Source organism: Nyctereutes procyonoides, unplaced genomic scaffold (assembly GCF_905146905.1).
Source record: "Nyctereutes procyonoides isolate TBG_1078 unplaced genomic scaffold, NYPRO_anot_genome, whole genome shotgun sequence".
NCBI lineage: Eukaryota > Metazoa > Chordata > Mammalia > Carnivora > Canidae > Nyctereutes > Nyctereutes procyonoides.
Window position 1 is genome coordinate 37,007,140 of NW_026575140.1, and position 27,628 is coordinate 37,034,767.

At 45.3% G+C, this 27,628-nt stretch overlaps 1 protein-coding gene across 1 annotated transcript in view; it reads right to left on the reverse strand.

Moving 5' to 3' along the window:
* Window positions 1-1,677: 1,677 nt before the first annotated feature.
* Window positions 1,678-27,628, reverse strand: part of C8B (complement C8 beta chain) — a 39,668-nt gene continuing 13,717 nt past the window's right edge. The window contains exons 5-12 of the mRNA XM_055304598.1: window positions 25,868-26,000; window positions 23,690-23,887; window positions 19,337-19,577; window positions 17,318-17,446; window positions 14,301-14,464; window positions 6,447-6,600; window positions 4,202-4,270; window positions 1,678-2,007 (exon numbers count right to left, since the gene is read on the reverse strand). Coding sequence (XP_055160573.1) covers window positions 1,856-2,007; window positions 4,202-4,270; window positions 6,447-6,600; window positions 14,301-14,464; window positions 17,318-17,446; window positions 19,337-19,577; window positions 23,690-23,887; window positions 25,868-26,000 — 1,240 coding nt within the window. The 3' untranslated portion in view covers window positions 1,678-1,855. The remainder of the gene's footprint in view (window positions 2,008-4,201; window positions 4,271-6,446; window positions 6,601-14,300; window positions 14,465-17,317; window positions 17,447-19,336; window positions 19,578-23,689; window positions 23,888-25,867; window positions 26,001-27,628) is intronic.

The following is a 27,628-nucleotide window of genomic DNA, read 5'->3' on the forward strand; positions in this document are numbered from 1 at the left end:
AAGAAGATAGATTATAACTCAAGAAAATTATACAGCTTCGGTATAATGAAAGAGATAAAACATTATTGAATTAGCTTGTTGAAATAACAGCAGACGGCAAAGCAATAATATCAAGGCAAACAAGCCCAGGCCCATCAGCTCAGGGGCAGGGCTGTGGGGGACAAGAGAGGGGACAGGGCAGGGAACCCACATGCTTGCTGCAACAACCCCCAGAGGTCAGGACTGGGCTCCGGATTCTTCTATGGACTCGACTCCAGATGGCCGGGTGGGCCAGACTGGTGGGTGGCCGTGACCCACACTTTGGTGCCATGGATGTGTGAAGGTCTTAGGCACCAGTCACCTAGCCCAGAGGCAAATGGAAGCAGATGACACGGCTGAAAACAAATTGGTTGAAAAAGAATAGGATGAACCAATTCACCTTCAACCACTGTCCGCTCCGCCCCCCGGGCCAATTTGATTTTGAAAACTCACATGAACTTCTGCAACCAGACAGGGAGCATCCAAAAACAAACAGATCCTAAGGGCTGTTTCAGTGTGATGGAACGGATGAGAGCAAGAAAGCCTGAATGATCACCTTGACTCAGTCTAAGAAACCAAAGTATTTTGGTGTTTAGTGACTTGAACATCAACAAACTGCCCTCTTATTCTCTCTGCTCAAGTACCTCCCTCACCCAGGTGGGATTCGGACAAAAGCACAAGTGAGCAAAGTGAGACGTACAGAGGTAGGGGAAGGTGCACATTGCTCATTGCTCGACCCATCAAATTGAACTTTCCCTTGATGTTCCTTCTTCCAGCCACTACATCTTCCTTCCTTCCTCCTTCCTCCCTTCTTCTCTTTCTCCCTCCCTCCCCACTCTGTCCCTTCCTTCCTCTTTTCCCCCTTCCTCCTTTCCCCCTTCCTTCCTTCCTTCCTTCCTTCCTTCCTTCCTTCCTTCCTTCCTTCCTTCCTTCCTCTTCCATTCAGTGATCAGTATCCCTTGCTCTTTTCTCCAGCTCAGGACATCCTCTGGGCACAGATCACATCACAATAATTGAACTCTGTCCCAGAACTCTTGCCTCAGACATGCCCAACCTCGCCCTTCCTTTGCTCAGCCTCAACGGGAGTGGAGGAGCCAGGCTCACCCTCCTCAGGACGCAGTGGGTGAAGACTGTCAATACCACACACATACACCTAAACTACACATAAACTACACATACATCCTAAACTTCCGGAGCCCAAGCGCCTGGGCTTGCAGCCCAGCTTTGCCACTTCCTAACTGCACAACCCTGGACAAGCCACTTGGCTGTCGAGGCCCCAGTTCCCTCAGCTGTTGGATAGGGCTCCTACAGCACCCACCTCATAAGGCCGGCTTGAGGATGGGATGAATTAACACTGAGCAGTGTGGCTGGCATAGTAATCATTCGATACGTAGTCACCACCATTGTCACTGAATGAGACCATGTTGTCCTCAATGGAAGAACAACTGAATAGCCATTCACTGATTCACTCCTGGGTACCTACTCTGTGCCTATCACTGCTGGATAGTAGGACTTCAGTGTGAACAACTCTAGCACAGTTCCTGGCTGGTTAGTACATGGGAGAGGCATAAAACTACACACATGAGAGAAGTGAGCATTTCCAAGATTCTTAAGCCTTTAAGGAACCTTTAGTTTATGTTTAACTCATTATTTGTTCAAATCAATGTGCATTTTGCAAGTAACAGCTTTATTTCAAACAACCTGAATGGTACAGTCCTCTACCCTTGGGCCGGCCCCAGGTGGAAACTGGTTTGAGGTATCTGGGCCAGAGTTCCTAAGAGCTCAGAGCTTTTGCAGTGAGCAGCCCACAGAAGTATCTACAAGAAGCTCTTCTTCCTTAACAGTTAAGTGTTTCTGAAGCAGGGCCCAAGCAGGGGCTGCCTTCATTTTGAGGAGGTGGATTGTTGCACTGCCTTTGTCTTGTTTTATGTCCTCCAGAACACGGAGACCAGTTTGACCAGCAATTCCACCTCCCATCAATGGGGACATCTAGAAGAAGAAAGATCAGTGAACATTAGTTAGCCCTTGTTACACCCTGGTGCCCTATGGAGGGGTGGGGCCTATAAGGCAAAAGGCTCTGGGAGTCAGCTCTGATCTCCCTCCTATCAGCTGTCCTTGCACACCACTGTACTTGCATGCTCCCTTCCACCACGGGGCCTTTGCAGATACTGTTTCCCTGGCCCAGAATACTCTTTCCTCCTCTGTTCATCTGGTCAATCCCATTTACCCTCCAGATCTCAGTCCTCTAACCCCCCACCAATTCTTAATATTTCAAGCTTTTGAGCATTTTATAGCAGTTACAACTAAAACTTTAAATGTATTTCAGAGACAATTCAAATGATATAGGTCTTTCTTTCTGAACAGCAGTCTCCATGATTATTGGATGACTGGATTTGCCCACCACTGAACCCTAGCACTTAAGCTGGCACATATGAGGCCTTTGGTAAACATCTGTTGAATGAAGTCATTCATTCATTCACTTAGTCATTTCCCAGCCACAGGATGCTGGGTAGTTTACTTGTCAATGTATAACCTGGCAGCTCTGTTATCTACCTATCTATCTATCTGTGGGTGTTGTGTGTCATATGAAATAATAACAAACAATGCACTCTCCCCTCCCTGACATCTGTCTTTACCTTGAGGATTTTTTGGTTATTGATAAGATTGACATGTAATTGATTCCATCCACCACAAATATCATGTGTCTGGCTGAGCCTCTGATGGGCAGTACAATTCCACATGCATTACTTAGTATCTCTGGGCCTGCCCACTGGAAAAATGAGAAGCCTACAGTAGTAGGTGTCCAAGGTCTCCTCCAACCAGAAGAAATCCTATGGTTGTGCACCACATGCTCAGGGGGCACAGCACTGTGTGGGGCCTGGTTGCAATGTAGGGCTGGAGGTGGGTCAGGACAATCCTGAGCATTTCACTAGGGAGGAGAATAGTGCAGGCAGGAGTTGAAAGCAAAGGCTGTGATAGACCCATTGGGCCTGAACCTGGGGTCCTACATTCACTGTGCAACCACTGAGGAAACTAGTTAGTGACCCACCACACCTCAGTTTCTTCATCAGTACAGTGGGGATATGGATGGTACCTATTTTGCGATGATATTGTGAGGACCAAAAGGATCTGATATGTGTAAAATACAAAATAACGCTGTTCATTTTTCCCTAAAACAAACTAACCAACACTTATTTTGCCCTTATGATGTGTTAGGCATTATTCCAAGGGTTTTATATGTTTCATGAGAAACTCAAGACAGCTCTAGGAGGTAGTTCGTATCGTCGTCTCCATTTTACTGATGAGGAAATTGAGGCACCAAGAGGTCACTTAAGTTGCTCAAGATCACAGTTACTGAATGATAGAGATGAAACCCCAACCCATGCTGAGTCTGAGCACTCAGCAAGGTGCCCGATACACAGTACAGTGCCTCCTTGTTTCTACTGGGTGTGTCATTTCCTTTTTTAATGGTACCACCGAAAAGAAAAGAGAAAGGTAGGGGAGGCGGGCAGAGAGAAGGGAAGGGAGGGGAGGGAAGGGAGGGGAGAAGAGGGGAGGGAAGGGAAGAGAAGGGAGCATGTTGAGAACTCAGATAATAAACTGGCCAAAGAATTTGAGAGCTGGAAGGGATCTTGATGATAGTCCAGTCTTTCATTGGTTAATTCAGCAGCTACCACTGAGCAGGAACTATGCTGGGCCATGGGGACACAGAGATAAATGGAACATGATCTCTGCTCACACACATAGGGGAGACAGACACACATAATCCAAAATATAATGTACTAAGTACTATAAAAGCATATGTTCAAAGTGCTACGGGAGCACATAGGAGGAATTCACTAATTTTACTCAGGGGCAGAGGGTTAGAACTTTTACAAAAGAAGGTGATTCTGTGCTGGATTTTGAGGGTTGAATAAAAGTTCAGTTTAAAAAAAAAGAAGGTAAGCATTCCAGAATGATTCAAAGAAATGACTTGTAAATGCCACGCATTAATAGTCCTGTGACATGAAGCACTCTTGGCTGTGAGAACAACAAAATATAAAATCAAGAGCCAGGATGTATCTCAAATGTCATAGCACCCAGCTCCCAACCTGACATCCCCAGGTTGGGGATGTCCTTCTGAATGATCCTCTGGAATTCCCTAGATTTTCCTTTTTTTTTGACCAACTCTCAGTCTCCTTACTTTTCTCATAGGTGACCTCGCAGGCTGGGCCCCGGGATCCAATAGGACAGATGCAGTCACAGCGTGATTCTGGAAAAGATGATGCACAGTGAGTGTGAATCATACCCTGTGAAGCACAACTCCTGAGCTCAGCCCTCCACAGCAAAGTGGTGACACTGTGCCATTAGATTAAAGTAGGAGAAACATTTAGTTGAATGGTTTTAGTGCCAAGGATACCTCCTCCTTCCTTGAGCGCCTTTTGCTCATGAAGGGCATTTATTGCCATCATGGGGAATCACACAGCATGGTTGAGAATTACTCGTGAGCTGACATTTGACCCACCCAGCATGGTAAGTTTCTAGCATCACAAGTGATGTGAGTGTTCACTGAGGCCCCTGGTCATTGGTGCTCAAGTTAACCACGAGGCATTTAATTGTCCAGCCTCTGCTTGAACACTCCTAGTGTTGGGGTGGGGGTGGGGGGAATCTCACTGTCCTTAGATGTCTCATCCTATCTTTGGCCAATTTTGACCCTTTGGAAGTTGTTCTTTATGTTAATCTGCAACAGGTCATCCTGGAGCTACTCTCATCTGGATCACACAGATTACTTTCGCAGGATTATCCTTTCTAGGTGAGGCCCATGAACACCCCAGTCTCTGCCTTCACAGTCTCCCTCATACCAGTGCACTTTCTCAGGTGGCTCCAATTCTCACACAAGGGGATTTCAGCAAAACCTAGATCAAGCCCTTGGGCTGATGGGCTGATCCGACTTCTTGCTCACTTCATCCCCACTTAGGTGTCCCTATTCCAATGGCAGAAATTCCCAGCCTTAGGCTCTCACTTATGTCTGCTTTGCTCCTATCCACTCTGTCCAAGAGTCTCAGTCTCTTTTGGGAAGAGGTCTCTGTGTCCCCTCTGTTGAGTTGGCTCTGTCCACATAGGCTAAGTCCAGGTTGGACCCTCCCCGGGTGGGGATCTGCTGCACCCAATTGCTCATGACACCTTGTTTTGGCTTTATGCTGGACTGGACTCTTCCTCAGCCATCATGACAGGAGCTTAAGGTCCCAAGGCTTAGCAAATGCCAAATTTGCTGTGTCCATTGCAGTGGCCCTGGATATGGCCCTTAAGTTAGGAATCAAGTTCAAGTGGCCCATCCTCGCTGCCAATCCTCCCTCCCATCCCCCAATCTTCTCACCAGGTATTGGTCGGACACGCACTGCCCAGGGCCTCTTATTTGGCCCAGAGAGATTTCCCACATCCATCCCCACCCCTTGTTACAGACCTCACAGTCTCAGCCTGCTCCTTCGGTTTTATGGGCTGCCCTGTGATGCACAGTGAGTGTGCATCATACCCTGTGATGCATCATACCATCTGTCTTTAGATGAGACATCTAAGGACAGATGGGTTTTACTGTGTCCCCTGTGACTGGAACTTAGGTATTCTGGTGGCCAGAGCAGCAGGACCTAGTTGCCCACATTCTGTCCTCTTAGGAAATAGAATAACACTTGTTGTAATGCTTGGTACACTTCAGTGTGACTCTTTGGTCAGGCCCAGCTTTCCCACTAGCTTGTAAGCTGGGGAAATCATGGATCCTGTGTGCCAGTGAATTCAGCTGTAGAGCAGCTTCTCAGCCCTGACTCTACGGTGCAATCATCTGGAAGGGTTTTTCAAAGGCCAGTCCCAGTGATTCACTTTAGCTGTTCTGGGTTGAGGCCTAGGACTTTGTGTTTGTGATAAAGTTCTCCGGGTGGTTCTCACATGCAGCCTGGGCTGGGGTCTGCCTTAGAGGCACATAGTGCTCTTTGTACCTGAGCTGCACCTGAGTGTGTGTGGGGGCAACTTGGTCCCATGCCACCTTGTTGTGGGACTTTAGCAGTTGTGAGTCACACCCCAGCTGCAGATTAGAACTACTTGGAGATGGTTTACCCATCCTGATGAGGGGCCTTCTTGAGAGTCACACGATCCAGATGGGGCCTGAGCATCAGTAGCTCTGAAGGCATCAGGTAGTTCTAATGCTTAATGAGAGTGGAGGAGGTCAGTTTAGGAGGCTCTGAGTGGCCAGGGGGCTCTTTTTTTTTTCCCTCTGAGAAAATAAAGAGGGCTTTATGATAGTCTCTCGGACCCCAGATAGAGACCTTGGGACTGACCTAGAATTCTTCTGGAGATACCCTGGGTGGTATGTGGATTTGAAGACATGTTCTGGCCCCCAGCATCAGCCCCTCCAGATGATGTCTTCCACAGAGACACCAGCTGCCTGGAAATGGTACCTTTCAGAACTGGGACTCCATTCCCTTGGCAAGGAGCACAGCGGCAAGAGCTGACTTCCTTCTGGAACTCCTCCAGAGCCCGCTTCATGTTCTGTCTTACTGTGCTAGAGTAGGCAAAGTCCGTGGCTGTCACCAGTTCATACAGAGGCTCTGCCTGGGGAGAGGAAAGGCATGGATTTCAACAGAAAACCTCCAACAGAAGGATGGAGCACGGTTCCAAAGGGGTGAGCAAAGGGCCGGTGCATGGAGACAAGTGGGTTGATCGGGAACTGGCTGGATGCCCCAGTATGTAGGTGGATGCTCCATCCTCTAGCTGTCCCATCCCACTCAATATCCACAAATAAATTCATTCGAGTTCAGGTCAACTCTTAGTGAATACCTCCTAAGTGCCAAGCATTAAGCATAAGGAATGAGTAAGATAAAATCCACATTCTCAAGAAACTCGGTATCCAGAGGGAAAGAGACGCAGTAACAAGTTCTTACACCATCGCAGTTAGAGCATGAGCGCAAACTTGGAATGGGGGCAGAGGAGCAGGTGGTCAGTCTGTCTTTGATGGAGGAGAGGAAGTGATTTTCAAGCTGCTCTTTGAAACTCTTATGGAGCTTTGTCCCAACATCGCTCCCCTCTCCAAATTTGGCAAAATCATTCACATCATGCAAACACCACCATCATGAAGCCTTTCCTGAGCTCCAAAGCTCACAGAACACCTTCTCACCATGAAGTGTTCAGGATACAGTCCAGTGCTCATCTGATACAAATTCTCTTTGCTCCTTTGTGGTCATTAATTTTTTTTTTAATGTGTTGAAATCTCCTTGTTTCCCTTCTTGAGTTAGAAGGTAAGCTGCTGGAGATTAGGACTGTATCCTGCTCAGCCCTGTGTCTCTGGGCTCTAGCCTCAAGCTTAGTGAGAACAACTAATAAAAGTGGATGGGAGAATGAATGGGGGATGGGAGACCTCATCAAGGCAATAGCCGGGGGAGAGGAGCTGGACAGGAGACATGTAGACAAAGAGAGAGTGATGCTGGTCTCCCCTGGGCATGGCAGTGTTCCACAAGAGGAAGTCACAGGCCAGTGTGGTGATGTTGACAGGCTAGGAAAAGCCTGAGGCAAAGTGCAAAGAGGCAGTTAAAAATGTTCAGAGCCTCTTGGCCCTACTTTCAGCTCCAGGGCCAGGTTCCTCTCCAGATTTTGTTTGTGATCCTGCCCTAATCCAGCTCTGGAGAGTTTAGGGTCTGTCTAAATGCAGGCAATCATGCCTAATAGAAGCCTCCAGTGGGAAGAAAATTGCTTCCATTTCTTAATGCATCTGACGCTGACCTTCGCTCCAGTGGGCAAAGCAAGGTCCCTTGGTGGTCCCATTGTCTAACCGTTTTGTGGTCAATGAATTGATCCAGAGGCGGTTTGCAGAACCGTCCAGCCTGCTGGCCACATGTGGGGGAGGGATGGTAGAGAAGTGGGGGCTTTGCTGTACACCAGTGTGAGCTCCTCCAACAATCTGCATTTCCTGCCACAGCACCTTGAAAGGCTGCCTTTAGCCCCCCAGGCATTCTCCTACCAGCACTGAGATTTGCTCCAGGACAGAGAGCAAGTCGGTGGCAAAACCAGAATAAACCTCCTACGTGAATTGTGTGCCGGCAGCTGTGCTGGTGGTTGACAAACGTGATCCCACTCCATCCTCACAAGGTAGCAATGACTAGCCTTGTTTTCAGATGGGGTTAAGTGACTTGAACAAAGTCAAAGAATTCATGCAACAGTATTGCCAAGATTCTGAACCAAAGCGGTCGTTTTTCTTACTAGTTTATAATAATTCTTGATAAAAATGGCTTAATTATTCCGATTTCCAATTTCTATGTCAGTGTTCTCCAAGTTTTGTGGACTGCAGTTTGCCTTGGGACTGAGCAGCACCTCCCAGACTCCCCAGCTGCCTTTTTATTCTCAGTCAGTAGGGCATAATTGTCCCTTCATTTGCTGGGCTTTCCCTCCTTTCTTTCTCCTTCTTTTCTCCACTTCTCTCTCTCTCTCTCTCTCTCTCTCTCTCTCTCTCTCTCTCTCTCTCTCTTCCTTATTTCTCCCCCAACACACAGTCTTACCTACTCATATTGACCATTGGGTCCTAAGCACACTTGCCCTTGTGAAAACTTTATCATATCATGGCAAAAGGATGGTGCTCACTACTTATTAAACTCCATGCAGTTCCCTGTAATGGACCCTGGTAATTACCATTCTTTTGCTTGGAGGGCAGGGCAGAGGGAGAGGGAGAGAGAATCCTCAAGCGGGCTCCACACCCAGCATGGAGCCCAATGTAAGGCTTGATCTCGTGAACCTGACTTCCTGACCCGAGATGTAATCAAGAGTCAGATGTTTAACCAACTGAGCCACCCAGGCTCCCCAGGTGATCACCATTCTTAATGATAATAACTAACCATTGCACTGGCAGCAGTTATTAGCTGCTGAACCAAGTACATACATTATCTAACTTAATCTTTACAACAATCCTATGAGGTGGTAGTCTTTTGTAGCCCCATTTTACAGATGAAAAGGGTCAAACACAGAAAAGTTAAATGGATATACCAAAGGCAAACAGTCAGTAAATGGAAGAAAAGGATTCAAACTGTTAGCATTGTGGTTTGTGTCCTTTCAGTGTATATTTTTGGTTAAATGGACAGATATTTATACCAAATCGGTGGCATAAGAAAGCACAGTTTTCCATTACCTCAATTAATATCCTATTATGAGCATTTCCCCATGCCATTCAATATTCTTTGATAAAATGATTTTTTAGGGTTGGATAGAACCCTGTTGTATCGATGGACTACAATGTAGTCACCTCTTCCCCTGTTACTATGTCTGTTTCCTTTTTTTTTTTTTTGAGATTTTTATTTATTTATTCATGAGAGACACACAGAGAGAGGCAGAGACACAGGCAGAAGGAGAAGCAGGCTTCATGAGGGGAGCTCGATGAGGGACTCAATCCCAGGACCCCAGGATCACGACCTGAGCCAAAGGCAGATGCTCAACCACTGAGCCACTCAGATGCCCCTGTTTCCTTTTTTTTTTTTTGCTACTGCAAACAACATAAAAGAAGGCATGTTTTTATACATACATCTTTAGCAACTTTTCAAATGATTCCTTTAGGGGGATCACTGGCCGGCTCAGTGGTTTAGTGCCTGCCTTTGGCCCAGGGCGTGATGCTGGAGACCTGGGATCGAGTCTCACATCAGGCTCCTGCATGGAGCCTGCTTCTCCCTCTGCCTGTGTCTCTGCCTCTCTCTCTCTCTCTCTCTCTCTGTGTGTCTGTCATGATAAATAAATAAAATCTTAAAAAAAATTAAAAAAATAAAATTATTCCTTTAGTTGATTATTGCATTTAAGACTATTGGATTAAAAACTATAAACATTTCTAATATTATCGGTATAATTACATTCTTTTCCTAATGTGTTGTATCAACTTCTGTTCTCATCTTGTTTTATAAAAGTGCCCATCTCATCACTCTCATTGACACTAAGTATTGTAGATTTTTAATCATTATCAACTTGATAGGTAAAAAACATTATGCAGTTACTTTAATTTTTTATTCCTAGAAAAGTGAAACACTTTGCATATTTATTCACCATTGTAGTTCTGAAAGTTGTCTATTTCCTTTGAAATGTGTCTTTTGTATAAATTGTATCATTCATTCCTTACATATTAAGGATTTAATTTGTGGCAAAATTATTTTATTTGTGTGTCATCTGCCACTTAATTATTATTCATGGTTTCCTTATTTGGAATTCAGAATTTATTTTTGGAGGTGAGATCAGGAGCCCAAGTCCGACATTATCTTAGCATGGAATGTTACCACAACATCTGTATTTTAAACCTCTTTTGGGCAGAGTAATTTGCCTTTAGAGAATCTGTGAGTACATTGCTTTAGAAAGGTATGATGGTCACATCTTTAAAAAGGTGTGATTATCACTGCTTACCAACTGATCAGCTGCTTTTCTCTCTGGGTACATAGCAGGGATGCCATTCCCTGACATCCTTAAGGGCAGGTTTACAACGTGACTTGTTTTGAGCAATGGAAAGTAAGCAGAGGGTAAAGCTTTCAGAGCAGAGTGAGGTGACATTTCCCCTTCCTTTACCACTGCTTTGGTGATTTCGGGAGCACATGATCACATAAAGCCTCCATCTCCTGGATCCCTGAGGGGCAGTTCAAACAGCCCCCTCCCTAATATGCTTTGGACATGTTGTGTGATTGAGAAACAAACTTTTGTTATATTAAATTGCTAAGATTTGGAAGTTTTCTCACTGCAGCATAATTGAGGCTTTCCTGGCCTCTATATGAGCACCATTCACAACTCTATCTTTTCCTTCTACCCTGGGCAAAGCCTGAGCTCTGTACAATAGCTTCTCCATCAGCTTGGACCTCAGACCACAACCTAGCCACCCTGACTACTTATAGAAATGTACCTGGATGGTAGAGTTTGTGACTGGCATTGCCAGTCAAATACAGAATGCCCCAGCTAAAGTTGAATTTTACATAAACAACAAATAATTGTGTAGTACAAGCATTTCCCATGAAATATTTGGGGGATGCTTATACTTTAAAAGTTATCCATTGTTTGTCTAAAATTCAAATTTAACTGGACACCATGCATCTTCATTTGCCAAATCTGGCAACTCTTTTTTTTTTTTTTATAAAACAGTTGTATTTATTTATTTTTTTTTTTATAAATTAATTTTTATTGGTGTTCAATTTACCAACATACAGAATAACACCCAGTGCTCATCCCGTCAAGTGTCCCCCTCCGTGCCCGTCACCCATTCACCCCCACCCCCCGCCCTCCTCCCCTTCCACCACCCCTAGTTCATTTCCCAGAGTTAGAAGTCTTTATGTTCTGTGTCCCTTTCTGGCAACTCTTTATGTGACTCCCTTACTAATTAGAAAATGTCTTTGGGATTGTTCATCCATCAGTGACCATTTCACTGGGCTATGAGTCTTTCCTTCACAATCATGGTTGTCACTCCACTAGGTCTTTCTGGCATTTAGTGTTTTGAAGAATTCTAAGACCAGTACAACTTTTATTTTTGTAGGATTAGATTTGTTTCTAAAAGTAAAAAAAAAAAAATTACAAGGATGTGCTTCAGTATTGTTTTGTTTTCCGTACTTTTGACTCCTTTTCAATGAGTTCTTCATGTTGCATTATCAGCTCCGGTAAGTCTCTCTTATTACATCCAGAATTAATGCATCTTCAAATTTAATCTTGTCCCCTTCTCAGGAAGAAGTCCTTGAGTTTTAGATTTCTCCTTCTGTCCTCTCTTTCCATCATATTTCTTTTACATCATTGTTTTAATCTCTTTGTCTTTGGCTTCTACACTATAAGAACATTTTTATGGCACCTTCCACATCACTGACTCAATTTTCTGCAGTGTCAATTCTGTTCTTTACAGTTTCCAATGTAGGCTTTCATCTGCTTTTGTGCCTGTGGTTTCCTATAGTCAGCCACTTCCTTTTTCATCTGATGAGTGCTCACTATCTCAGCTTCTATTTTTTACTTCCTAACTTCTTCGTTTTCTTAAATCTCATTATTATCACAAAGCAATGCATCCTAAAATTTACTTTTATTTTTCCATTTTTCTATATAGGCTGGTCTCCTGCATCTTCAATGTAATTTCAACCTTTTGTGTTTGGGACTCTCTTTACAAGACAGTCACTGCTATTTTTTAACCCTGAGCAAAGAGCCATTTCTCTGAGTCTAGAGTTTACCAGTAAACAGTTAAGAGTGGGCTCTTCGGTGCTCTTCTTTCCTGTCCACCTCGCTCTTATGGGAATCGTGCTGCAAGTCTCCATCTTCCAGAATGGTTTATGTATGTAACCCTGGCCAACACTCCTCTCTGTATCTAGGAATGGCTTACCCAGTGGCCTCTGCCATCCTGGAAAGCAATCACTCCTCCAACTATTTGGTGAGCTGACTTTGCAGAGAATTATGGTGAGATAATATGAAGCCATCTGCAGTTTTCTCTTGCCAGAAAGAGTGTGTGCAAGAGTGGGATGCCCAGAACGTATGTTTCCAACTCAGGTCCGAGACTTGCAAAGGGAAGGTTTCAAAGCCTTCAGTAATCTCACCTCCCCGGCTCCTGGAAACATTTCTGATTCTTTCATGCTTTCCCCTGGATAGCCCACACAGCCCTTCACAACACTGCACTGACAGTGCCTGTGATACTTTCCACTACATCACATGCAGGCCGGGAAGTCACTGGCCTTTGGTAGAGTGTAGTATTTCTGAGGTTGTTTGCAGGTCTGATCAAGATGTTTAGCATGGTAACCTGCCCTACCTCTCTTCCTCCCTCCCTCCCTCTCTCTCTCTCTCTCTCTCTCTCTTTCTCTCTCTCTCTCTCTCTCTCTCTCTCTCACACACACACACACACACACACACACCATATCATACCACATGCTTGGCACTTGACACTCCCAAAGCCCAGTCTGGCATATCCAACCTATTTAGATGGGTAACCAGGGAAAACTCTCTTAAGTCTCAGTTGTAGAAAAAAGTTGCCGGTAAAATAGAAGTGAGAAGTAAAGGCCAGGGATCTGCTTTCCCTTGAGCTCTGTTCATTCCCATGCCCCTCTGTGATACCAAGTGATGTCACTACACCAACAGCCAATCCCAGATTTCTCTGGAGCTGCCTACAACCTACAGCTGACTTTATCCTCCTTGATGCTCGTTAACATAGTGACACTGACAGTGTCACTATGGAACACACAGCAGAGGAGAGAATTTGAATGGCAGCTTTCTTGTTCCATAGAAACTATGTATTTGACATACAAGTAAAGACACCATGGGCAACTGCCAGGGCTGGGAACTGCAGAGCCTTCTGTCAAGAGCTCCAGTCCCTTGTTGTCCCTCCTTGGCGGCAAGACTAAATCTCTGGGGGTGGTGGGGGGTGGATGCCAGACAACCCATGACAGTACAGATAACCACAAGAAGAAGATGGCCAAGGATGGAACACCGACACCGTGCAGAAGTTCCCATAGGCAAGGACCCACTCTTGGTGCTATTTAGGACAATCCTGTTCAAGCAAACATCTATTTAGTTTAAGTTTGCAAAACTGCTCTTGTGTGGATGACAGGTGGTTTTTATTCACCAAATCCACAGGAAAGTCTGGAGGGGAGGCAAGAGGTCACTTGGGTCCAGACCTAATGGAGGCTCTAAAGCAGCCGCAGACGGATGTATCACCTTCGTGAATTTGATTTTCATCAGCCACAGAATGGAGATCAACATATGCAATCTGCAGACTCATGAGGATTAGATTGAAATAACACTTCTAAAGCCACTGGCAGAGTGTTATGAACCCAGTGGTGCTCGAAATGTTAGTGATCTCCATGAGGTATTACCCTGTCCTGTAAGACGGTTGTGCCTGGATGTGTCTTACTGCTCAGCACAGACCATATGCTTCATCCTTAGAGCTCCTTGTGTTTTCCTCCAGTGTTTTAGCTCCTGTCATATTGCAGGAACTTAACTATTTGCTGGTTGAATGAATGAATGCTAAAATAAATAAATAATGGAATGAGCAATTCTCTGATGAAATGGAAACATTATCAACTTAAGAAGCTGGAATTAGAAGCTGATGGTTAATTTCCTTTAGCAAGTTGGGGGCTTGAGTAAGGCAGACTCACGGTTCTCTAGCTCATGCTGAACAGTATATTGCAATCGGTCCACTCCAGATATATTATCCACTATAATGTGTGTGCCTTGAAATTAGGGTGTGGGTCTTAGTGAGCTCTGTATCCCATACCCTGGTTCCTAGTAGCCCCTCAAAAGCTGTTTTCTGAATAGAGGAAAGGGTGGGTGGAGCAGCTTCCCAGCTGTACCTTAATCTTGATGATGTCTGGGTTGTACTGTACCGCATCTCCCCACTCCTGCATCAGGTCCGCTGTTGGCAGCTCCTTATATGCCAGGGTAGTGATGTGCTCACTTGCCCCTCCTCGTACAAGGACCACCAAGTCCTCCACCATTGTGTTCCTCTTGTTTCTGTCTGGAATGGACACAGAGACCTGGCATGTCAAGGGATTCTTTGGCATTGTGGCACCTGGCATGTCAAGGGATCTACTTTGGCACAGCAACCCAACCAACAACCTAATTACCACAATATTCACTAAGCTCATTTGCAAGTGCCAGTAGACAAGATGCATTCCTGCTGTCAAGGAATTCATGGTGAGAGGAGCAAAAGGCAGCTCAGCTAATCACATAGGACACAAGTGACAAGGAAGGGAGCAGGACAAGGAAGGGGCATCTCTAAATGCCAGTCACTGAACACTGAATCTATGAAAGATAGACAGCTGATGGACAGATATATATATATATATATATATATATATATATATATATATATAGAGAGAGAGAGAGAGAGAGAGAGGTGTGAATAGGATGATAGGGATATGGGTTATGGATTACTAATGTGTCAGCCAGTAATCTAATTGTTGTACATGTATTAACTCACTTATCTTCACTATGAAATAAGAACTATCTAATTCTCATTTTGCAGATAAGAAATCTTAGGCACTAGGGGTGAAAAGGCCTATCCAGGTAGCTCTAAGTTATAGTTCTTCTTTGTATGCAATAACAGAGGTAGGAAATTTGTAAAGGCTGGGCTTTGCATGTGATAGATATCCACTAAAGGGTGTCTAGGATAAAACGATTATTATTTTGACTTCTCACGGTGCTTCCTAGAAAGTCCTGAATCGAATCAGTGAGTCCTTCCCATTCTAATTTGTTCATGTACCCGATGCCAAAAGAAGTGGTGTCAAGTGACCATTTAGCCCTGAGCCTGCAATACCTGAGGACCATGGAGAGGGAGTCTTGTACACTGCTGACTGGGGTGTATAGCGGTACAACCATTTTAGAAAAAAAGCTTTGTAGGAACTAGTCCTTAAAAAGTACACATCTCCAACCCAAAATCCCACTCCTGGTGCATTCCCTGAGAAACCTTTGCATGTGTGTACCAGACTGCTGCATAAGCATATTCACAGCCCCAGTGATTGCACTTGCTCAGAACAGGAACTAACCCAAATTCAACAGTGGCATGGACAAAGACAAAGTGCTACATTCATGTATCAACGGAAACTATAGTTATACACAAAAACATGATATTGGATGAAAAAAACAACCAACCAACACCCAGAACTGAAAAGATTACATTCCATCCATATAAGGTTCAAAAACAAGCAACACTAAGCTGTATTTATTAGTGACACATACGGTGGTAAGATGGAAGGATGTGTTTAACATAGAATCAAGGATGATGTTATCTCCCAAAAGGAGGAGAAGCTGTAGTTAGCAAGGGTTCCAGGGTCCTGGGCAATGTTTCATCTAGTGACCTGCGTGGGATGTTACTTTACAAGTCTTTTTAATTTTTTAGATTTTAAATTTTTTAAAAAGATTTTATTTTTAAGTCATATCTCCACCCAACATGGGACTCGAACTTATAACCCCAAGATTAAGAGTTGTCTGTTCCACTGACTGAGTCGGTCAGGTGCCCCTATGAGTCTTCTTTAAAGAGCACCTATATTCTATGGACGCCTCTCTTACAGGACATATCTTGCAACCCAGCCAGAATGAACAAATAAACAATATCAACCATATATCATTCACAAAGGCAAGGGATTGTTCTAGACCAGTAGTTAAATTTTGGTTGTTTTATTTTGTTTTGTTTCAGCTGTGGAACTCTCTCCATGTACCATCCAAGGCATAAGCTGAGTAAGTGGAACAGGTAGAGGATTGCTGCTCAGGGTGCAGCAGAGGTCAGGGACTGGGTCCCTGCTGGTTGGCCTCTCTTTCCTACTCCACTTGCTGTGTTGATTCCCAGTTCCCTTGAATGACCTCCAGGTTTCCTGCTCCCAGACACTTGGTGCTACACCCTGGCTTTTTTTTTTTAATTTTTATTTATTTATTTATGATAGTCACAGAGAGAGAGAGAGGCAGAGACACAAGCAGAGGGAGAAGCAGGCTCCATGCACTGGGAGCCCAATGTGGGATTCGAACCCGGGTCTCCAGGATCGCGCCCTGGGACAAAGGCAGGTGCCAAACCGCTGCGCCACCCAGGGATCCCTACACCCTGGCTTTGATACTCCCCTCCGAGCTGGTCTCCCCTGCCGTGTGGGCTCTAGTACATGACTTAGGTTTTTGCCTGCTCTTCTAGTCTGTCCCCCCATTGTCTCAGGTAAGGACTAGTCTCCTCACCTGCCTCCCCCACCTCTTCCACCTGCTCCTGACCCCTACCTGTTACCTCCAGCCAGGCCAACTCTCAAGCCCCATTGTCATTTTTCTCCTGCTTTAAAAACAACCTTGCTGGGACACCTAGGTGGCACAGTGGTTGAGCATCTGCCTTTGGCTCAGGGCGTGATCTCAGAGCCCTGGAACCGAGTCCTGGATCAGGCTCCCCTCAGAGAGCCTGCTTCTCCCTCTGCCTGTGTCTCTGCCTCTCTCCCTGTGTGTCTCTCATGAATAAATAAATAAAAATCTTAAAAGAAAAGAACAAAAACCCCCACAACCTTGCTGCTTTACTCTTTGAGCAGCAATCTCAATGTTCCCTCCCTTAGGAAGCCTGTCCTGATGCTCCAGACCAGGTTTGGTGCTTATTGCTGTCTCATCATGGCATCTTTAATTGTATGCCTGCTTCAGGTGAGCACCATGAGGGTAGAAATACAATTTTATTTGTTTCTGTATGCCCAGAATATAGTAGGAGCTAAATAAGTTTTATTGAATGAATTATTATTTTAATTGAAATGCCTTAGAATAGCCAGTCTTTGGCTTAAAGAGAGACTCAGTTCTGGGGATGTTAGGAAGGGAAAGATAATGTACATAGAAGTCACAAACCCCTGCTACTCACCTCCTATTTCCCTCAGAATATGCTGGCACGTGTCCACTGACACACCCAGATTGACGTAGATCTTCTTAATGGCAGCACCGATTTTAAAATCATTCTGGGCACAGGTTTGGATAGCCTTAAGAGAGTAATCTGATGGAAGCAAGAAAGAGGCCCATGACCTTGGGGTAGTTCACCCTGTCCCTTTTCCTGTCATCAATTCCAAAGGCCTTGCTCTTTCTGGATGTCATGGGGCCCCCAGGGTTGCAGGTTCAAGTAAAAGGGTGGCCAGCCTGGTGACTGCAATGCAGGTATCCACTGACACCAGGGTGGAGACCTCATGAGGAATCTACACCAGCTTCCCCTTTAGGATCCTCAGAGGCTCTGAGGCTCTTTGCTCCCCTCCAAAGAGCAGAAGTGCTCAGAGTCACTTCCTAAAAATGTGGCTCCTTATCGAACCTCTAGGGATTGATCCAGTGAATTGAATCCCCTTACCCTGACCCACTCTTTTAAAATCTTTGCTATAGAAGAGAGAGCTTGTTCATTAATTAATTGAGGTGATGCATTTAAAATGTGGGTCTAGGACCTGGCAAAGAGAAGGGGCCAATTTCTCTTCATTTCTTGGCTCCTTTCCTTCTTGTTCCTCCCTAGTCCTCCCCAAAGCATCCTCCTCTCCTGGGCTTGCTCAGAACTCAGGTGTGACTTGTGGGCACTCTGAGGCCAGGCAAGGGGAGGAGAGCACTTCTGACTACTGGGCTGTCCAGTGGTATTAGTGCACATCAGTATTTCCCCCAAAGCATGTTCCTTGAAATACAAATCTCATGATAATATATCTTGTAATTTTTGTACTAGTAAGTATTATGAGAAGAAGTGCTTCTGTAGTCAAGTAAGTGTGGCCAATGTTGTTTTAGAGGAGGTGGAGAGGTCATTTTATGGCAGAAGGCTTGTGGAATGCTAAAAGTGGGATCCATTATATGTTTCCCCAATTAATTTGATGACCGAGTCCCTCTGCAGGAAGCAGTCTGGGGAAAGATGAAAAGTTCTTTTGAAACCAGTGGTATGGAGGAAGCTATCCTCGACCTTAGTGAGACTCAGGCCACATGGGCTTAAATGTACATACATCATATACCATGTATCCTCTTGCAAGTATAATGGACTTATAACTGAGCCCTGGTTCTGCCACTGTCAACTGTGTGACCCAAGTCATGTCACCTGGCAAGTGCCATGTGAGAGAACACTGGATTGGGAAGCAGGAGTCGTACCTTATGCCTGTTGTTGGTCATGAGTGGAAAGTCCTGTAATTATATGTGTAGGGAGAAGAGACTGTCGAGGCACAGTGGAAGGTGAATATTAGTTTGGAGGCTATTTTAATAATCTGTGACCTTAGACCTTGCTACTTAAAATGTGGTCTATGGATCCACAGCACTGATATCATGTCAAAGCTTGTTGGAAATGCAGAATCCTGGGTTTCGCCTCAAACTTACTGATGGGACCTGCTAATTGACTGGAAGGAAAGAAATACAGTCAAGGTTGATTCCTAGGTTTTTGGCTTGAGCCACTGGCTGGATGGTGAAACCATTCTGAGATGTGGGTGAGTATGGAAGACACAACTTTGGGAAAGAAAAGCAAAAGTTGACTTTCGGGACATGGTAAAGCTATGATGGTCATTGGACATTCCAATGGTGATATCAAGGAGACATGTGGATGTAAGCTCCTGGGTGCAGGGAAGAGAGTCAAGGTGGAAATATTGTTGAGTTTTCCATATGTTGAAGGCACTTAAAGCCATGAGGCTGGACGCTGTTGTCTAGATACAATAGTTGTAGAAAAGAGGACCCCCAGACACAGGTTTGGGTGTAGGAGGACGACATGAACAGGTTATGACAAGGGGAGAACTGCAAGTGAAACTATAGCCAGGGAGGGAGAAGGGAACTAGGAGCAGAGCTTATAACTCTTCTCCCACCAACTAAGGGAAGCCTCTCTCCACAACCTCACAGAGCTTGTGTGTGCCCCAGCAGCAAAGCCATAGTCCCCTGGGCCGTGTACCTGCTCTCTCCATGGCTTCTTTGTTCATAATGAGCGTGTATTCATAAATGCCCCCCAGCACAGCCTCTGTGATGTAGTGGGTCCCGAAATCACGGAAGAGATCTCTGTACTCCCCATAACTGTACTCCAGGGGCAGCAGCTTGACTCTCTGAAGGAATTCGTAATGGAGCATGAGGCTTCTGGATTTCAGCTTGTAATGTGCTACTTCAAGGTCAGAGCGCGCGTGCAGAAATGTGCTTTTCTAAATGAAATACCAACATGGGAAAACCAGACCTTTAAAGTTAGGAATCTGGAACGAGAAGATGAACTTTACAAATACCATCCAACGTTCTTGGCCTGGGGTCATCACTCTTATGATTCCTTGAGGATACTTGAGGGAAGACGGCCTCTTTGACGAGCTTTCATTTCTCATAAATATTCCGATGTCCTTTCAGCTTGGGAGAGCTTGCTCTTAACTCACTTCCTTACAATAGCAAAGAGGGAATGAGAAGGGTAGGTAGCCAGAAGCAGACATGGCGGGGAGCAGCAGGTGCACATGGGCCCACTCTGCTGGGATACAGGGTCTGCCTGTCTGCAAAGGCAGCCTCCTTGTTTATGCTTTTCAAATTCTGAAGAAAGGCATCTCAAGAAAGAGTCAAAGTGGTGCTTCAGGAAGGCCAGACATTGCAGTATGATGGGTCAACATACTACAGCTTGCGCACCTGGTGGTACAGATGGAGTTTTACTGGAATGTAGCCATGCCCTTTCATTCATGCACTGTCCATAGCTGCTGTCCCCCTACAATGGCAGAGCTAAGGAGCTGTGATAGAGACTCTACAAAGCCTAAGTTATTTACTATCTGGCCCTTTACAGAAAAAAGTTTGGTGACCCCTGGCGTGGGGACCAGACTGAAAAGATGGTGATGCTAGGTGAAGTGCAAGCATCCAGGAGGTATTAGTATAATACGAAGTGAGGGGGGCTTCTTATACTGGGGTGTATAAGGAAGGAGAGCTAAGAGTGAGAAATGTCCATGAGGCACATTCTGCCCCAGTCTTAAAACTTCCTGCTAGTTTGACCTGCCTATTCTAGAAGGCCATGCTCGTTCCCATGGTGCCTACTGCCCAGGCCCTTCATTGCTTCCTGGCTTCCCCTCACTTAATTCTAGTCCTGCCCCAGAGACTCACAACTCTCCCTTCTTTCTTACCCTTCCAAACTAAGCAGTGGTCTGTTCATGGTTTTTCTAAATATTGTAGGTTTCATCTCTCGCTTGGATATTGAGAAAAGCCTTTCCACCAATCTCCTTTCTTTCTCTAGCCTGCTTTCAATGCACCAATCAGAGTTGATGTCTTAAAACCCTAAGAGTATTATGGGCATGTCTTGTCTCACTGTGCTTCATAGATACTGTTTTTGCAACCCTGCATCAAGCAAGGCTATCGGCACCTTTTGCCAACAGCATTTGCTCACTTTGTGTCTCTGTGCCCCGCATTGGTACTTCTTGCAATACTTCAACATTTTCTTTATTGTTATTTTTGTTATGGTCATCAGTGACTATGACTTGCTGAAAGCTCAGATGATGGTTAGCATTCTCAGCAGTATTTTTAATTAAGGTACGTCCATTGTTATTTCAGACATAATGCTACTGTACACTTAGACATAACTTGTATGTGCCCTGGGAAACCAAAAAATTCATTTAGCTCACTTTGTTGTGACATTCACTTCATTGTAGTGGTTTGGATCCAAGCCTGCAATATCTCTGAGGTATACCTGTATTACAATGCCCCCTGGGCTTAAAACAAAACCCTGCATTGGCTCTCTATTGTTTCCAGAATAAAATCCATTCCCTCACTGTGAACACAAGAATTCATACTCTGTCCCCTGGCAGTGAAGTATTCTTCCCATACTTTCCTATTTTCCACCACCTACACCATACATCAACATCTGTGCAACTTCTCATTTTTTCCCAAATCTGCCATTCTCTTCATAATATGATTTTGCACATGCTGTTCCTTCTGCTTTAAATGCCCTTCTGCTTGATGCCCATCTACTTATATTTTAAACACCTGCTCAGCTACTGCTGCCTTCATGGCACCATCTCTGAATTTCCCACTCCATTTTCCAGGATGCCACTGCACTTTGCTTATATTTCCCTTAGAGCGCATACCATGCTGTATTACTACTGATAGAAAAAAAAACTTGAGAATTAGTTATCTGCATACACATTTACCTCTCTTCCTAGAATGTGAGCCTGAAGGGAAGAATCAGGATGTATTTGTCTCTAGCCCTAAGTCTACTAAAGTGCTCAGAACACTTAAGCATGCTCTAACTGGCTATCTGAATCAGAGAGGTGGGGAGAGGGCGGGCAGCAGGAGAAAGGGAAGGAGTAAACGGATGGCATCCTTGTTTGCTCCCAACAAAATATGTTCCTTTTCATCAGTCCCACCCTTCATCACTATATTTCAGTCTTCCTTTTTAAAGATTTTACTTATTTATTCATGAAAGACACACACACAGAGGCAAAGACATAGGTAGAGGGAGAAGCAGGCTCCCTGTGAGGGGCCCGACGCAAACTCAATCCCAGGACCCTAGGATCATACCCTGAGCCGAAGGCAGATGCTCCACCACTCAGCCCCCAGGCGACCCTATATTTCAGTCTTAAACACCTACTAAGTGCCATCCTAAGTCTAAAGATGAAAGAAACAGCCTGTGCCCCCAAATGGCTCAGAGCACAGATAAGGAAAAACATGCAAAGACCATAACAATCTTGTTAAAGTTTACTACTCATTTTCTGGTGGTTGGTATTTCAGCAGCAGAGATTTCTTAGCCCTTCATCACTTTTTCCTCATATGAATCATTATAGATGACTTGATTTCCTCCATGTTCCACTCAGATTAATTTTCTAACATATTGCACCCATGTTGAAAATGCTCAGGGACTAGAGAATAAAATGCATCTTCCTCACTCAAGAATTCAAGGTTCCTCAGGGCTGCCTGTCACCTGCTTCTCCAACATCATATCCCTTTACTTCCCGGTTCAATGACTCCTCTTCCACCAACTCACAGGCTTTGACCTCCATCTTAAAGGCAAGGGGGAGCAGGTGCCCCCCTAATGACTCCTCTTCCACCAACTCACAGGCTTTGACCTCCATCTTAAAGGCAAGGGGGAGCAGGTGCCCCCTAATCTAATGATTAGATTAGGATTGTAGAAGTGTCTTTCTGGCAGCACATAAATCTGAAGGGGCAAGTTGGGAGACAGGAGACCCCTGAGGAGACCAAGCAAAAGGTGCAAGGATCTAGGCTAGTTAAGATATAATCAGAGTTAGATTAAGAAATATCGGAGAGTGACACTGAATGATTTGATGGCCAAAAAATGTGGAAATGAAGAGAAGAGAGAGTGAAATACTATTCAGAAATGCTTAGCCTAGAAAAGTAGAAGGGAACAAATGCTATTTAGCGTGGAAAATTTGGGAGGAAGAGATTGCTTTGGAATGTCCACGAGTCATCCAGGTAATGATGCCCAAAGAGTGTACAGTGCCGGTCAGAATGTAACAGAAAGGCCAGAAGCAGCGATGAAGGTGCAGTTTGCCCTTGTGATGGTGTGGGGTGAACAGAAGAGGTCACCTGGTATGGCTGAAGGGTAAGAAGAAGAAAAGATGGCCTCAAATTAAATAAAGAGCAGGAGAGGAGATTAGAACCCAGAAAGGGAAGTGATGAGGAGCAGCAGGCAAGCAGGGGGAACAGGTGTGTGATGGTGTGGCTGACTCTACCAGATGCCCTAAGAGGTCGGAGAAGAGGTCTTGGGTGACATTCTGGAGGGGGACTTCAGCTGAATATTTAGGATAAAAGTTAAACTGCTGGAGGTGAAATACCTCCAGAGATGATTTGGTCTGTAAAAGCTACAATCTCAAGCTTAATGAAAACCATGATGGGGTGGGGGCGCCTGGGTGGCTCAGTCAATTGAGCTCAGGTCATGATCTCAGGTCATAGGATGGAGCTCCGGGCTCATTGTGGAGTCTACTTGTCCCCCTCCTTCTGCCCCTCTGTGTGTTCTTTCTCTCTCTTAAATAAATCTTTGTTTAAAAAAATCTTTAAAAAAAAAAAAAAGAAAACCATGGGATAAAGCTCACTAGAAAGGGAGAGAACATAAATATAGAAGAAGAAAGTAACTATATGCCTCAGCCTGGTCTTTCTAAAAAGTAAGTCCATATAAGACCATGCTTTTTTTGTGTGTGTGAGATTTTCAAGACCACAGAAATATACCTGGTTATGAGGCTTAGTAGTAATGGGGAACACAGACACATCTAGGCATGAAAATTCAAATGGAAAAATACATACATAATAAAAATACGTACATTAGAGAGCAGTAGAGGGTACTTACGGTGTGAGAGAATCGCTTGATTCTGCTAATAAAATGTTTGCCATTATCACTTGCCATGCTAATGCCAAATTCAAATATTTCAGGTATTTTAAAACCGAAGCTGAAACTGGACGTGCTTCTTTCTGTCTTTGTGATGTTATGTTCGAAATCTGAGTACGACTCATATGCTGTCAGTGCAAATTTGTATTTGCCTTGGGTCTAAAGGAGGAAAAAAGAGAATGTCTCATTTCATTTGACTCACATCAGTTCAATACAAGTCAACAGATCTCCACTGTACTCTTCCTGTGTGTAAGGCTCTCCAACTAGAGGCTCTGGATACAGAAACCTGAAGGCCAACTGGGGCCCCAGCCCTACGGCTCCCAATCCAGTAGGAGAGAGAGATTGTGGGAGATACTCAGAGGTGGGTGCTTGATTTGGGTTTCAGCTGGTAGAAATGCAGAATACTCTGGCCTGGGGACTCGGCTTAGGCAAAGTCACATAGGAAAGAAGAGGACGCATTCTGCAAAGTTCAGGGATTCTAGTGTGGTTGACCCAGAAGACGCAACAGTGAGAGGAAGGGACAGGTGTTGTGAGGGTGTGTGCTGGCAAAAAAAATGTTGAGGTTTCTGCATTACTAGAGGCTCTGAAATGTGGACTTAATCCAAAGATGAACCAACATAGACATAGCTGAGCCTCCAAAAGATCATTTTGGGATAACACAGAGGTTGCACTGGAAGGAATGGATCTAGGGTCAGAGAGACAGGCCAGTGTGGAGGCTATCAGGGAAGAGCAGCTGATAGTGGACGAGGCCTGGTCAAAGGGGGTGCAGCAGGGATGAAATGGCATGGAAGGAAAGTGCCTTCCAGAGAACTTAGAAGAGCTGCTTGCTCAAAAATCAGTGTGCATTTTTCTGTGCACAGGGGGGCTCCCAAATGGCCTTGGTGGGATGGCCTTGGAGGGACCAGTCCCCAAGGGTCTCCACTCATACACGTCAGCTGCCGGTTGCCTGCAGTTCCCGTAACACTCAGCTGCTGAGGAAGGGAGAAGTGATTCCCAGTGTGGCCTGGGGTAAGGTGGCCTGAAGTGGAACACGTCACCACTGTTTTCCAGTTGAGCAACCTTGGATGACCAATTTAACCTCTGTATGCCTCAATTTCTTCATGTGTAGAACAGAGATGATGATTGTTCCTCCCATTAGGCTTGTTCTGAAGATTGAATCTATGTGTATAAAACACACACAGTGCCTGACTCGACACTCCGAAACCACTGGCTCTGCAGAGGGAAGACCTATGATGTATGTCCTGCAGGGTCAGGGGCTATTTCAACTGTGATGATAAATGGCTGCGCTGAGATCCTCTCTCGAAAGTAGAGGCCAAGGAGGGGAATGGCAGTGGGTACTGTAGGGCAGGCTGTGCTCATCCCTGGGCTTTTTTTTTTTTTTTTTTTTGCCACCAAGTATGGGTGGGGAGAAGAGGAGGAGGAGGAGGCCCAGCATGGAGAAGGATCTCAGCCCAAAGTAAGGCTGGAACTCACGTCCTTCCTTTGGATCTCCAGTGTGTATGTGTGTTCTGTGTCCCGAACCCCACTCTCTGTGCATATTGCGTTGAAGTGCTGCATGTTCATAGCAGCACAGGCTTATATTGACAGAGCCAGTCTGGATTTAAGAGGCTTCGCAGAATGCTGGTTCTAATAGATGGGGACTGGCAGCAACAAGAAAGTGGTTTACATTTCCTGAGGACTCACCATGAAGCCAGGGGCTTGCTGCATGTGTTACGCATTTCTACACGTGGTCTCACTGATCCTCGCAGAACACTTCCAACCCTCAATGTAAAGACTGAGAAACTGAGGCTCAGAGCATGTAGGGTTACTCGGGTGCTATCCTGCACAGTCACCCAGTCTGTGAGTCTCTGAATCCGAAGCTCTACTTCTGTCTTCCAGCAGCTCTGATGCTGTTGCTCAAATAATTCTGCTGCTGCAACTCTTGCTGTTACTGTACGTGGCACGCCGGCCTCACCACAATGCCCAGAGGAAGGAATTGTCCATTTTACATATAAAGGATGGAAGCTCAAGGAGAAGAAGTGATACATCCACGCTCATCAGCTAGCAGGCTGCAGGGCAGAGCCTCGACTCCCGGCCAGCTGGCTCCTTAGAACACGCTCCCTCCCTTGCCCCAGCAGTGGCCTCCTGGCCGTCACATACCTGTGGGGTGTAGCTTTCCACATTGTAGGGCTTCCTAAATCTCGTGTTCAGTATGTAATGGGGGGAGCATCCTCCGGCGTAATACCTGTGATCGAGTACTGGGCCCTCAAAACTGTTGGTGAACAGATTTACCCTGCAGGGAAGGCATGGAGAGGGGGGAGAGGTTAGGGTCATCGGTTTATGTAATCTTGACTGGTAGACCCTCATGATGAAACCAAATCCTCGGTGGAGGAGATCTGTCTCCTATACCTTCAAGATACTTGTCTCCTATACATTCAAGGTCCCCAGTACCTGGTCCAAACCAGCTTTCCAGCTTCACCTCTGGCCCTTCCCGACCACGATCACATACCCTAGTCCCAGCCATTTGGAGATGCTTAATCTTCCACCAGTGTGCTCTGTTCCTTCTCTTTTGCAGAAGTGCTGTTCCCTGTACCCAGAACGTCTTTGCAGCCACTCACTGTTTTATCTCTTTCTTGTCTTTGAAGATTGAGCTCTGTTGTTGCCTTGGACGTCCAACACTTGCTGTGCTTGCCCCCTCAAGGAGTTATCACTCTGTACTTTACCGTTAGCTTAGGAGAATGGCTTAACAAAATAGCTAAGAACATGAACAGACCAGAACAGGGCCAGACACCTGGAGTCAAATCCCTTTTCTGCCATTTACTAGTAATGTGACCTCGGGCAAACCAGCTAGCCTCTCTGTACCTTGGTCTCATCATCTGTAAAATGGGCACAAGGACAATTCCTGCTTCATGGTGTGAGGATTACATATACCCACTGTGTTCAAACACTGCTCAGTCTGTGATAAATGTTTGGTATTATTTGTCCCACTAGACTGTGTGCCCTCGAGGGTGGTGGTTTCCTTCTTCAATCCTCCGTGATCTCCATCACAAGACACTGAACGATTATCATTTACCTAGGAGCTAACTGGAAAACAGACCAGCAGTGGGTGGCTCTGTGTACGGATCACCGTATATAACGTCCCGCCAAGCCCCGGGCAGCAGATATCATCATGTCTATCTAGAATGGATGAAAATCCAGGCTGTAGCTTTATTTCTCACTGCCTCCCAAGGCAGGCCTCCATCCTGCCCAGCTCTGACTGCTACTGAAAGCTCTTTTTTGTGTGTGTGGTTGGAAGGAGTTCTGTGTTCCCTCAGCTTCTGCACACTGGCCTCAGTTCTGTTCCTAACAGAATCATCTCAGGCTCTCTTCCCTGTGACAGAGTTTCATGCATCATAACAATGTCTATACGTTTATTTTTATGAACCAGTACAATGATGTGCTTACTTTGTGGAGGCAGCTGTTGTAATCGACTTACAAATATTGGCTCATTTAATCCTTATAAGGATTAATCATTAAGACATATCGATTATTAAAAAAAGACATATCGATTATGATGATGGTGCTCATTTCACAGAGGAGGAGGGCAAGGCACAGAGGGTAACTGACCTGCCCAAGGTCTTACTGCCAGCCTGCATCCTCCCCACCACACAAGCTGCCTCTCTTTGCTTGTCTGCTACAACCACAGTAGCTTATTTGATCCTTATAGAACTTGAGGGAAGGATATTATTGACTTCCTGCTACAGATGACAAAACCGAAGCCCCGCCTACAAACGTGCCTCCCGCAAGGTCCCAGGGCCTTCCATCTGTCCTTCCATCTCCTCCTACGTGGTCCAGTCTGGCTGGCTTGGAATATCCACTCTGTTGACCTCTTAGTCATGTGAACCTAGGAACTCTCTTAACTTTTCTAGGCCTCAGTTTCCT